The sequence below is a fragment of the Miniopterus schreibersii genome, assembly GCF_964146895.1.
Source record: "Miniopterus schreibersii genome assembly, chromosome: 8".
NCBI classification, from domain to species: domain Eukaryota; kingdom Metazoa; phylum Chordata; class Mammalia; order Chiroptera; family Miniopteridae; genus Miniopterus; species Miniopterus schreibersii.
Window position 1 is genome coordinate 2,761,774 of NC_138109.1, and position 13,218 is coordinate 2,774,991.

Consider the following 13,218-nt stretch of genomic DNA (forward strand, 5'->3'; position numbering starts at 1 on the left):
GTATTTTTGTAAAACCTTTGAAAACCACCTTTACTTCCAGATTAAGAAAATGGGTTCTTGCAGGGCCCGCTGGCTCAGCGGTGGAGCATTGACCTAGGATCCAGAAGATCAACCTAGGATCCAGAAGATCGCGGTTTGGATTCCTGATCAGGGCACATGCCGGGGTTGCAGGCTCCATCCCCAGTTGGGGGTGTGCAGGAGGCAGCCGATCAATGTCTCTCTCATCAATGATGTTTCTCTCTCTCTCTCTCTCTCTCCCTTCCTCTCTCTGAAATCAATAAAGATATATTAAAAAAAACAAAAAACACCACCACAAAAAAAATCAAGTGTCATAACCCTGAGACTCAAAGCTGTGATGCAAGTTCCTTTTATACATCTACTTTTAGGATAGCAAAGCAAACTTATGCCGAAAAGGAATGATCTGTGTCAAAAACCACTATGGAAAGGGTTACCTCATAATAAAAGTGGAGGTGTAAGTGACAAGAAAAACTAGAGTAAGATTCTTATACACCTTAAATTACTATAACAAAGCACACACACCATTTTTAAAAATTAACTGCAATATAATTTAAAACTATTTGAAACTTTACAAATGACATGTAAGTATTGACCCAGGAAGGTTATTTTTCATTGAAGACCATAGCTGGTTAGAAGGATTCATTTCAAAGTAACTGATACACCAATGTTTTGTATAATGGCCACACGGTATGTCAAGATATTAAGCTCTTTTATAACCCAACTGGTCATTAATATATACCTTTTAAATCTTGGCAGCATTCCCACCACCTTTATGTGCTATGAAGAATGACAGCTATAATAAGATTTCTTAAACTGAAAAGACCTTAGAAATCTTATAATCCAACCCAATTTACGGGAGAAGTTAAATGTACTCACGTAGATAATAAATGTATTACTGAAGAGTTTGAGTGTCATATTTTATACACAGCATCACACAGTATTTGAATTTTAGGAGCTCCCTATAAACTTGAGATTTTCACAAATCCTGTTTTCTTTGATTAAAGCTGGGCCCACCTATGTATATGGCATTTCATTCTAATTATGGATGTGCTTGAAATTCATTTCATTGAAAGAATTCAAGCTGACTAAAAAGAACAACCTTAAAGTCTAAATATTCCATGATTTCTAGGATAAAGCTGGGGGAAGGGGAGGAATGTAAAAACAGAAAAAAATCCCCATGACAAAAACAGCAGTTCTCATCATGTAAGTTTACAATACAGAAAAGGGGAGGGAACCACAGGACACTGCCTTTGTTGCATTTTCTAAGTCTTAAAGATTTTTGGTAATTTTAACTTTTTCACCTCAACCTTTTTATGTCAAAGATAAAATTAGTACTTAAATATGCTGCTAGCATTCTATTCTTAACCTAAGGGTTGGTCTAAACCAATGGTTCTTAACCTTTTATGCCACAGACTGCTATGACAGTCTGATGAAATCTATAACCCTTTGTCAGAATATTAATAGAATTACAAAGAAAAACAATATTGTTGAAATACAATTATCAAAATATTTAAATATAGAGCCCTGGCCAGGTAGCTCAGTTGGTTAGAGCATTGTCCAGATATGCCGAGGTTGCAGGTTTGATCTCCAATCAGGACACATACAAGAATCAACCAATGAGTGCTTAATAAGTGGAACAACAAATCGATTGTTTCTCTCTCTCTCTTTCTCAACAATAAATTTAAAAAAAAATTTAAATATTTAAAAATAGGTCCACTTATGAACTTAGAGGAAATACAGAAGACAAAAGGCAATAAACGCCCAGCCGGGCGTGGCTCAGGGGTTGAGCATCGACCTAGGATCCAGGCGATCAGGGTTCGATTCCCGGTCAGGGCACAGGCCCGGGTTGTGGGCTCGATCCCCAGTCGGGGGCATGCAGGAGGCAGCCGATCAATGACTCTCTCATCACTGATGTTTCTGTTTCTCTCTCTCTCTCTCTCTCTCTCTCTCTCTTCCTCTCTCTGAAATCAATAAAGATATATTTTTTTTAAAAAAAGGCAATATACCACAGGACAATAGTGTCATCAGCAAAACCCACACTATAAGAAACTCTACAGAACAATCAACCTGGTTTCCAACAAATTAATTTGTAAGAAGAGAGATTAAACCTATCGATTTAGCCCGGCTGGGCATGGCTCAACAGTTGAGCATCGACCTAGGATCCAGGAGATCACCATTCAATTCCCTCAGGGCACATGATCCAGGTTGCAGTCGGGGTGTGCAGGAGGCAGCCAATCAATGAAGACTCTCTTCAATAGTTTTTTCCCCCCCAAATATATCTTTATTGATTTCAGAGAGAGGAAAGGAAAGAGAGGGAGAGAGAGAAACACCAATCAGTTGCCTTCTATACTCGCCCCAACCAGGGATCAAACCCGAAACCCAAGTATTTGCCCTGACCAGGAATCTAACTGGCAACCTTTCGGTGCACAGGACAACCCTCAACCAACTGAGCCACTCCAGTCAAGCAGATACCTACATTTCTTAAAATTCAACGAATTCTAACTTAAAATAGGTGCATTTCATTGTATGGAAAATATGCCTCAATAAAAACTTTAACATGTATCACCAGTTATAATTTGTGTATCTTATTTAGAGCCTGAGTTAAAAAAAATTCTTAAAATAAGTACAAACTTGAATACTGACTAGGTATTTGAAATATGGATACACCACAGTATTGTAGTACATCTTTAAAAAGTGCTTCTCTTCTAGAGATAAATACTGACGTATTTATGGATAACGTAAGATGTCTGGGATCTAACTAGTTTGAAATAATACAAACTATACAAAACTCCAACATTCTGGAGCTTGTGCCAAGGAATAAAGGGTCTTAATACATCAAGGAACCCCTCGGATGGGGGCCAAGAGCAGTGCAGGAGGGGGAAAAAAGGTTGAGTGCAGCCACTGCGGAAAACAACATGGAGGCTCCTCAAAAAATCAGAACTAGCCTGGCCGGGCCTGGCTCAGCAGTTGAGCGTCGACCTAGGATCCAGGCAATCGGGGTTCGATTCCCAGTCAGGGCACATGCCCGGGTTGCGCGGGCTAGGCAGCCGATCAATGACTCTCTCATCACTGATGTTTCTATCTCTCTCCCTCTCCTTTCCTCTCTCTGAAATCAATAAAGATATTTTTTTAAAAAAAAAAAATCAGAACTAGAACTACCGTGTGACCCAGCAATGCCACTTGAGTATCCAAATAAAACAAAAACACTACTTTGAAAAAATATGTGCATCCCATGCTCATTCACTGCAGCAGTATTTACACTAGTCAAGATATGAAAACAGCCTAAGTGTCCACCTACTTATGAATGAATGAAGATGTGATACATAATGGAATACTATTCGGCCATAAAAAAGAAGGAAATCTTGTCCTTTGTGAAGACATGGACAGACCTTGAGGGCATTATGCTAAGTGAAATAAGTCAGGCAGAGAAAAACAATTATCATATGATCTCACTTACATATGAACTCTTTTAAAAAATAAATAAAAACAAGCTCATAGAACAGATTGGAGATGGGGGAGGGTGAAATGGGTGAAAGAGAGTCAAAACATGTAAACTTCCAGTAATACAATCAATAAGTCATGGGATGTAATGTACAGCATGGTGACTATAGTTAATAATACTGTATTGCATATCTGAAAGTTGCTGAGAATAAATCTTAAAAAGTCCTCATTATAAGAAAAAAATTTTTTTAACTATGTATGGTAATGAATGTTAACTAGACTTATTATGGAGAACACTATGCAATATATACAAATATCAAATCATTATGTTGTACAACTGAAGCTAATATGTCAATTATACATCAATATAAAAAATAAACTAAAAAGTAAAAGAAATAAGTTTGAGATCAATAAGGTTTGGGGGGAGGTAGAGCCAGAGCAAAATTTTGCTGAGATACCACACTAAGTAAGTGATGGAAACCCAAATAAATGGAGCAATGATGATTCCTAATATTATTCCTAAGAAACAAACTCCCTTCTCACTACTCTCTCCTCTGTGTGACTCAGCAGACAATTAAGCTCACAATGATCCAGTATTAAGCTCACATCACAACAGTCAGTGGTAGAAGTAAAACCAAAACTAAAATATTAAGAGTTGGGCAGCTCTAATCTGCTTAAAATGGCACCAGAAGCAAGTGATAATTTATCCACGAGTTGTCTCCTGTGAGAGAAAAAAATTGAAGGCAAAAACATGTAAATAAATCACTTCCAGTCTCACCTTCCTTTCCTTGCCTGCCTGCTCTCCCTCCCTAAAATGTTGATTTCCAAATAAGAGAGTAGTTGAGAGGCAGCAAGGACAATGTGCGCAGAGGTCGCACGGTGGCAGAGTGGTTGGCATTTGTTACATTGGGAACATAACTGAATGGGCAAATGAGTAAGTATATTGAAAATAACGAGAGTTGGGATTCTCAGTGTGAGAAGGGATTTACAAACACGCAAATGGAGAAGTTAGAAAGAATCTTTGTGTATTGAAACGAGTGTAAACCCTGAGGTCTTAAATAGATGATGCAGAGGTATGTGTATTGTGTATACGTATAAACATATATACATACAAGTGCATGCACACATCTTCTTAGCTCTGTAGCAATGAGTAAACTGAGCACCCGGATTTTGGTTTGTAAATACCATCCTATAATAAAAGGAACCAGAACTTCTTAGAGAAATTGCTGGTTCCAGGACTGGGGCAAGGAAAGCACAAGACGAGCCTATCCTGCGCCATAAAGAAGGAACTGCTTAAAGAATGATGGGGAGACACCAAAGCAGCAAGTTCCCGCCCACTGGTTAAATCGAGGGTGATCTGAGTTTCAAAGTAAATAAGGCCTGGACTAAAGCTCATTAAAAAAAACAGAATCCCCTGGCCAGGTAGCTCAGTTGGTTAGAGCATCATCCTGATATGCTAAGGTTGCAAGTTGCATCTCCAGTCAGGGCATATCCAAGAAGCACCCAATGAGTGCATGGATAGGTGGAACAAGTCGATGTTTCTCTTTCTCTCTCTAAAATCAATCAATAAATTTAAAAGAAAGAAAAAATAAAGCCCTGGCTGGTATGTCTCAGTTGGTTGGAGCATCATCCCATACACCAAAGGGTCTCAGGTTCAATTCCCAGTCAGGGCACATGCCCAGGTTGTGAGTTTGATACCGGTCCGGGTAGGTGCAGGAGACAGCCGATCGACGTGTCTCTCTCACACTGTTGTTTCCCTCCCTCCCTCCCTCCCTCCCTCCCTCCCTCCCTCCCTCTCTCTCTCCCTCTCTCTCTCGCCCCCCCTTCTTTTCTCTCTTAAATCAATAAAAACACATCCTCAGGTGACGATTTAAAAAAAAAAAACACTTTTTTTTTTTAAAGAAAGATGTTTCTTCCTTTAAAAATCATGAGATTTCTTATCTACAGTAGAAAAAATGTAGAAGGAATCACAGTAGTAGACAATCATTTGGCAATGACTGGTCAATCAGGCAAGGGTTATCAATGGATGCTAAAGCTGGTGGGTGTAGGCTTGATGATGGAAGAGATTATCAGGGTAATATTAAAATATCTCCCCATAAAATGCTAATCAAATCAAAGAGGGAAATGGTGAAAACAAACTTGACTAAGTGATCAAAGTTAACCTCACCAGTAGGAGGATACATCGATAGTGTTTGCCTCCTTAGTTATACTCTGAGATGGGCACAGAATCACTTCTGTGGTATTCCTGCCAAGAATATACAACCTCATCTAGTCATGAGGTAACACTTTCATCCTGCAGAATGAAGGACCTATGCTCTTTAAGTTTATCAGGCACATGCATAAGAATTAGGGTAAGAATGAAAAACTGTTCCAGACTGATGAAACACAACAACCAAAGGCAACACGTGGTGCTGGCTAGGATCCTAGACCAAAAAGGAAAAAGAGACATTGTTGGGATGGCTGGCATCGTCTGAATGGGGTCTATGGATTGGGTAGTAATGTTGCGCCAATGCTGATTTCCTGACTGAGAAGACTGTATGATGCGATGCAGGAGAGGGTGCTTGTTTTGGGGAGGTATACATTAGGAATTTTAAGGGTAATAGGACACCATGCTGGAAAAAGACAAAACAGAGTAATGGGAGCAAATATGACAAAATGTTAACAAAGGGGAATTTCAGTGAAGGGAATGTGGGAACTCTTTGCACTATTCCTGAACTATTTCAAAATTAAAATTAAATGGGGAAAAAAAAGTGGGAAGGAGAGAAGTGGAAGAGGTGTGAAGAGGCTTTCATTCTGGTGTAGCAAATGCCATCTTTTCAAAGAAGCTTCCTCACCACCCCTACCCCCATTACTCTCTACCCAATCCTTTGCTTTATTTTTTCCCATAATGCAGGATCGGCTATGGTTGATGGTTGTTGGGGCTGACTGATGGGTAGGTACAAGGGATTCACTTACTATTTTTCTCTAAGTTTGTGAATTCTCCAAGGTAGAATTTTAAAAATATATCTACAACACATATCAGTTACATAGTAACATATGTATGTGCATCTTTATTAATGCATTAAGTTAAAGTATCTAGCAGCAGGTCTAAAAGTTACTGCAATTTCCAAGTTGTGGTGAGCACAAATGAGATCTGCAACAACTGTAATTTGAAATATAAAAATACATCTGGATTTGTGTTGATGATGAAATCACAGGTACTACTCATACTACCACGTTGCTACTACCATGATACTACTATTTTATAAATCTAAGGAAATTCTAAATTCTGATGACAGGTCAGTAAAAATAATGACATAATATTTCCCTATCCAAGTTTAAGTACCTCCTCCTAAATTCTGGTCTAAATGGTAATACTTTTCATTGATGATTCTAACATCCTTGGATATAATAAAGTGATAAACTTCTTTATCTTTATTTTAATCCAAGGTGACTTTTAAATAATCTTGAGCATAAAAGAGCCTTTACTGCAGACAGCATAATTTTTAAAAATTAATGGTTGATCCCTGGCAGGTGTGGCTAAGTGGTTAGAAGACCAGCCCACACAACAAAAGGGTCTGTGGTTCGATTCACAGCCAGGTCAGGGCAAGTGCGGGAGGCAACCAGTCAATGTTTCTCTCTCTCTTTCTCTTTTGTTCTTTCTCCTCACTCCTTCTACTCTCTCTAAAAAAAAGATCAGTGGAAAAAATATCCTTGGGTGAGGATTAAAAAAATAGTAATTAATGGTTGAGATTTAAAAAATCTACCATCTATCAATTTATTGACTTATAAAAGACGCAAATCACTATATGCCAAATGTAGTTTTGTAAAATACAAAATGTTTTTAAGAGGAATACAAATGTCCTAGTTTTTTAAATCAAAGGAATAAAATGATGGGGTGAAGGTTTAAAAAAAAAAAATCGCTGAGTCTGTTTTAAGAATCAAAGAAACTATAAATGCATTACATATAAAAGTATATATACTACATGTAAACATGATAGAAATGTAACAAAGTCAATATAAGGTACAATGAGAAAATCTTCATTTCATTTGTCAATGTTCTCAATTATCCCAAACTCAGCATCTAATACATAAGACACAGAGACATACACATACCCCCTGAGTTTAATGCTGGACTAAAAACCTAGCACCAGGTATAGAGGACAAGCAATAACTGTTTTCCATTTGAATTTTCCCTCAAATATTCCTTAACTGACCTTTAAATATGCTAGATTTCAATTCATCTCTATACTCAAAATAAAAACCTTAAGTAATCGAATCTAAAAATTCACTAAATTTAAGTTAGTTTTATAGAGACATTCCATTGTGAGATTTTTTAGATGTTTATAATTTTCAACTTGGCACACAGAGACACGTGTAGAAGGGAAAATCTGAATATTGCAACTTTAAAATTACACCAAGAAAATACTGCAAAGCATATTTCCACACACTAAAACCAGCTGGATATCACACAAAATTTATATGGTTTCTAATAAAATAATTAAACATTCTAATTTGTTTCCACAATAAAGTATGCTATTCTCATTCAAATTATGAGTAGCTGTAAGGCAAATAATAATAATAAGTTAAACATAAAAATAAAGAAAACAAATATTAAAGGTTAGAAATTTAACTACAGAAAAATGTTACTGTATTTAGTCTCCCTGTTCACCAGGTATTATAATACATGTCTGTTTCAAGGTGCTAACATTTACTCCAAATCATCCAATAATAAAATTTAGGAGCTCAGTTATAATAAAACTGAAGGCATTTTCCGACTACAATGTTTACTTTAAATACTGTGTACTAGTTAACTACAGATCAAACACTACAGATACTTTCTTAAATGTAAAAGCAGAGAACTAAAGTCTCAAATATGCTAGTTTTCACAAAATATTTCAAGTATTTTTTTTTTTTAATTTAAGCAAAATTTCAAACTAAGGGGAAAGTGAGACTTGGGATATTTGAAAGAACTTTCACAATACTGCTATCTTTACAATTTCTAAATAAATATTCCAAAGCACTAGTGCTCACAGGATTTAAAATGTTTCATAAATCAAGCCTGAAATCTCTTCATAAGCATATCAAACAATATAACGCTTGAACAATTAAGAATCTACAATAAAGGTAAGTTGGGAAAAGGTGGCCTCTACACAAGTCAAACACCATCATTCTTCCTGGCACTGAGCCCTATGTTTTCCTCCAATCTGCCTGCCAGAGGCATTCTACTCAGGAAATAAAATAACATTTCAAGCATTCTGTTTTAATTTTTTAATGCTATTTTTCAAGGTAACTCTGAATTTTTTTTAATTTCATTATTGAAATGCACAAAAGCCTACCATGAAAACATTCAAAATTATATAACATTCAAAATCAGAGGTTTCAAAACATAGAAAACTGGCTGGGCTCAAAAGAAATGATGTGGCAATGATGTAGGCTACTGTGAGTCAATTTTGTTTAAGTCTAAAAATATCTCTGGCTATAGAGTATGCAAGGACAAGGAAACTCTTCCATAATATTTTATATTGTGTTCCAGAAGTAAAGATATCCAGACACATGTAACACACAAGTTGTATTCCAGTTACTTAAACTCAGGAAAACCACTGTGATAAGAAATTGAAAATTTGCAAAAACAAAATACATTTTTTAAATGGGTCTCATTCTTTGACAAAATTTTCATACAAGCTGCTACCTTGCTCAACCTCTGCATAATCTTTAACCTATTCTCTAAACTAGGGAGTGGATGGGAAAAACCTAAATATGTGATTTACTTAAAATCTGGAAATAAGATACAGACAATTTTATATCCTTTGAAGGGTTCTACTCATTTGCTCATTCTAATTCGGGGAGTCGCCTTCGCACACACCTCTCTCCCTCTTACAACTAAAAGACAGCAAGCAATTGTTGTATAACTCCTCCCTTCCCCCTTCAACCCTGCTAACATACAAAGGAAAGGGCTTTCTCTATTGTGCAAATCCAGTCCCTGAAATGGATCTTTGTTAACTAAAATCTGATTCAGAAATAGTCGTCATTTAATTTTTTTCAACCAGCATACTGAAAGCTGTAAAGGTAATGAACACAATAGATGTATTCTTATTACAAGAAGGTAAAACCAAATTTTGAAAATGCTCTGATTACGCTTTAAAGGTTTGGTCTTTCTCTGGCACAGAGGAAAAAGCCAAATCAGCATCCTTCCCTCAATCTATTTTCTACCAAAAACATGGATCAAAATAGAAATCGTAAAAAAAAAAAAAAAAAAAAAAAATTGGCCTGACCTTCCACGCCCCTCCCAACCATAAAATGCCTCTAAGCTGCCGCTGCTCCCAAAGCTGTCTGGTTTAACCTTTTTTTTTTTTTTTTTTAATCCAAACACTTACTACAAAAGCCTAATCACTGTTACAAACGTTCTACATAATGTATTCCCACTGTACACCTCCTAATCCTGTGAAACAGTTATTAGTTAATGCCGTAATCAACTAGGGAAAGGGTAAAAGTGGGCGATATAACCTCAGTTTTAGTTTAGGTATTGCACGTTTTTTCTCATTCGGATTTCTAGAAGATGCCAGGAGTGAATACCCTTTCACGCTCTTGCAGAGCTATCATTCTGGTACAGGTACATTTTTATCCCTCTCACTTAAATTATTCAGATTTAGCTGCCCTCCCGGTAACAACCACACGTTTTACAAAGCATTTTCTACAACAGAGATAAAAGGCCATGAATTCCTACACACAAGGTCCATTTAGCTCCACAGCTGGATCAGCAAAAACATTTCTTGTTCATGTTTAAGGATAAACAAGAAGCCAGAAATAGAGATTACCTGTTAGGGGTGCTGGGGGTGGGAAGGGGAGGGTGGGAACTGGAAATCCCAGTGTCGGGGCTACTGTTTTAACCCATAAGAATGTGCTACTTACTCAAAGAACTCCGTAAATTTGTTTAACAATTTTTAAGTCGCTTTTAAAATAAAGGAGTTTCAGGGACACACAGTCTGCTTAGTTTTAAGATAATCCGCTTTTATCAGTGGCATCTGCTTTAGCTCTGCGAAAGGGAAAATACGCCTTTAACTGCAGCTGCGCGGCGCCCGCGGGCCCTCGGTGCGGGAACGTTCCCGCCGCCCCGCTCCCCGGCCCCCGCCCCGCGGCGCGGCGAGCTCGGCCCCGCGGATTCCCACAAGAAGCGGGTCCCGGCCGCCATTTTAGAGTCATTCACTCAAGCCCGGGCCGCAGCCCCGTCCAGCGAGAGCCTCCCAGGCTCCCCGGACGGCTTCTCCTCTCCCTCTCGTCTCCTCCGGCAGAGGGGCCCAACGCCCGCGGCGGGCGTGCCGTGTCCCCAGGACCTGCACGATGCAAAGTGACACGTCTGGCGCGGGACCCGGAGGAGCCAGGGGCGCGGCGTGCACGTGTCTGCACGTCGGTGCACCCACACTTCCCAGGCGGAGACCGTCCTCAGGCGACGGTGACCACATCTAAGTGCCTTTTCCACGCCAGACTGCACCTAAATTGTTTTTCTAGCAAACAGTGAAGGGACGAGGGGTGGAGCAGCGCGGGGAAAGTTCCCATCTGCTGCTCGGTGGGGCCCGCGCTCCCTTCTCTACCGCCGGGGACGGAGGCGCGCCCTCCGGCCTGGCCCTCGCCCGCGTGCCCAGCCCGCGTAGTAAACACCGGGAGTCCCCGGAAGCGCGCCTCCCGGCGCCGCGGGCGAGCGCGGCAGGTTATGAATGGCCGCACTGTGCCCGGCTCCTTTCACACGCGGACACGCGCACACGCGCGCTCCGGAGGTGAGGACTGAGTGCCCCGGGCACCGCAACCACCACAATCAATGGGCCTCCATTTGAAAGCACGGGGCTCGCGGCCGCCGCAGAGCAGCCCGCAGCCCGCGCCCCCCGTGTGACTCGCCGGCGGGGCTGCCCGAGCCCCCGACCAGGGGACGGCGGACTAAACCTCCCAGGGCCGCGCACATCGCAGCGGCGGGGCCCCGGCGACGCGCCCCAGGCGGAGGGAGCCGCCGCGGGCCGCGTCCTGCACGGGCGGCTGCACGGTGCGCAAGCGTTTCACAAAGAGAACAAGCTGAACGCCACCGAGCGGGAAGGAGGGTCCGGCAGCGCCCGCTCCGGCATTCCACAGGCACGCACATGTACGTATGTTCTGGGGAGTTTTGTTTTTTAAGCCGCCTTCTAATTCTGAAACCTCGCATTTTCCTAGCCACTGACTAGAGGATTCAGGCTGGAGGGAAACATCCCTTCCGAGGCGGCTCCGGCGGGACCCGGGCCGCGGGCGCCGGGAGGCGGGTCCGGCCCCGCACACGCTCGTCCCCACCAGCCTCCTCCTCCCGGGACCCGAGGCTGAAGGAGGGAAGGAGCCGAGCGGGCGCCCCGCTAATTTCCAGCGCCCTCCTGAGCCCACCCCTCAGCACGGACGCCGCGCGCCCCGCTCCCGCGAGGGGTCCTGGAACCCGGCGTCGCCCCGGTTCCGAGAGGTCCCGACACCACCCACCGAGGCTCTCGCGCCTGCGGAACCTGCCCTTTCGCACAAAGCCCTCTCCGACATAGCCGCGCGTCCGCGGAGCGGGGCTGGCTGCGGGCTCCGGGGCTGGCCGTGCGGGCCGGCGGGCGGGAGGACTCGGGGCCCGGCCGCCGCTAGGAGCCGGGGCAGCCGCACGCAAGGGCGCGACCCGCCGCTGCCCGGCCCGCGCGAGGGCACCTTCCCGGCGCCGGCTTCGCGGAGGCCGAGCGACAGCCGCCTCCTTCTGGGAAGGGACGAGGCAGCAGCCGCGCCCGCCCCGCCGAGGCCCGACGCCGCGACGCCGGCCGAGAGGGGCGGGCATCCGCGCGACCCGCGCCCGTCCGTGAGCCCGGCCCAGGTCCCCTCACCGGTTCCGCGCACGAGGAGGGGCCGGCAACGGGCCGGAGCGGGCGGCGGCGCCCGAGGAGGGAGCGCGGCCCCGGGCCTCGCGTCACTCACCGTTTGAAATGCTCGATGATCTTCTCCTCCCGCACGTTCTCCGGTAAGTTGCCCACCCAGAGGTGCCTGGTTTCCCGGACCATGCTGGGCGGTGTGCCGGCGGCCGCTGGTGCGGGTTCTCCCTCGCCGGCTTCGCGGGAGCCCGTCAGCGCCGGGAGGCGGGCGCCGAGGCGGCGGCGGCGGCGGCTGCGGCGGTGGCGTCGGCAGCGGCGGCGGCTCCTCCGGCTCCCCCCCGTGCAGAGACCATCCCTCTCCCCCAGGTTCTGACTCTCCGGGCTCGCAGCTCCGCTCTGCCGCCACCACACACCCGAAGCCGACCCTCGCGCTCCGGCGGCGCATGCGCCCGGGCGGCGGCGGGCGGGGGAGCTGGAGGAGGGGCGAGCGGGACCCGGGCGGCTGCGACGACGACGGAGCTGGCGCTGTGGCGGCCGGACGCTTCCCACCGGCGCGCGCAGCCCGCCTCCTCACCGCGGGCGCGCGCCTCCGTCCGCCCGCCGCAGCCGCGACGCCGCGCTCCTCTCAGCCGGCGCGCAGGCGCGCGGGGGAGGGGCGGGGAGGGCGCTCGCGCCCGGTCCCGGCGCGCAGGCGCGGGGAGCCGCGGCGGGGCGGGCGCTCAGGCGGGGGGCGCCGCTTCTGCGGGCGCGCGGGCCGCCTCCCGCCGCGCGGGCCGAGGTCCCGGGCGCCGGCCTGCGGGAAGAAGAGAGAGAAGGGGGTTGGTTCTGACGGCCCGGGTGCGAAAGGGCCGCCGAGGCCTCTCTCCCGCGAGCGGCCGGCTGCGGCCGTTTCCGGCCCCGGGTCCCCGCCCGCTTGGGAAAGTGTCAC

At 44.8% G+C, this 13,218-nt stretch overlaps 1 protein-coding gene across 4 annotated transcripts in view; it reads right to left on the reverse strand.

Annotated features, from left to right (window-relative positions):
- Positions 1-12,926, reverse strand: part of SPEN (spen family transcriptional repressor) — a 71,362-nt gene extending 58,436 nt beyond the window's left edge. For 2 of the 4 annotated variants that reach the window (XM_081145876.1, XM_081145875.1), the window contains exon 1: positions 12,397-12,773. In XM_081145876.1, coding sequence (XP_081002002.1) covers positions 12,397-12,479 — 83 coding nt within the window. In that variant the 5' untranslated portion in view covers positions 12,480-12,773. Of the gene's footprint in view, positions 1-12,396 lie in introns of all 4 variants that reach the window. The other 2 variants (XM_081145874.1, XM_081145877.1) reach the window with 2 other exon arrangements.
- Positions 12,927-13,218: the final 292 nt, after the last annotated feature.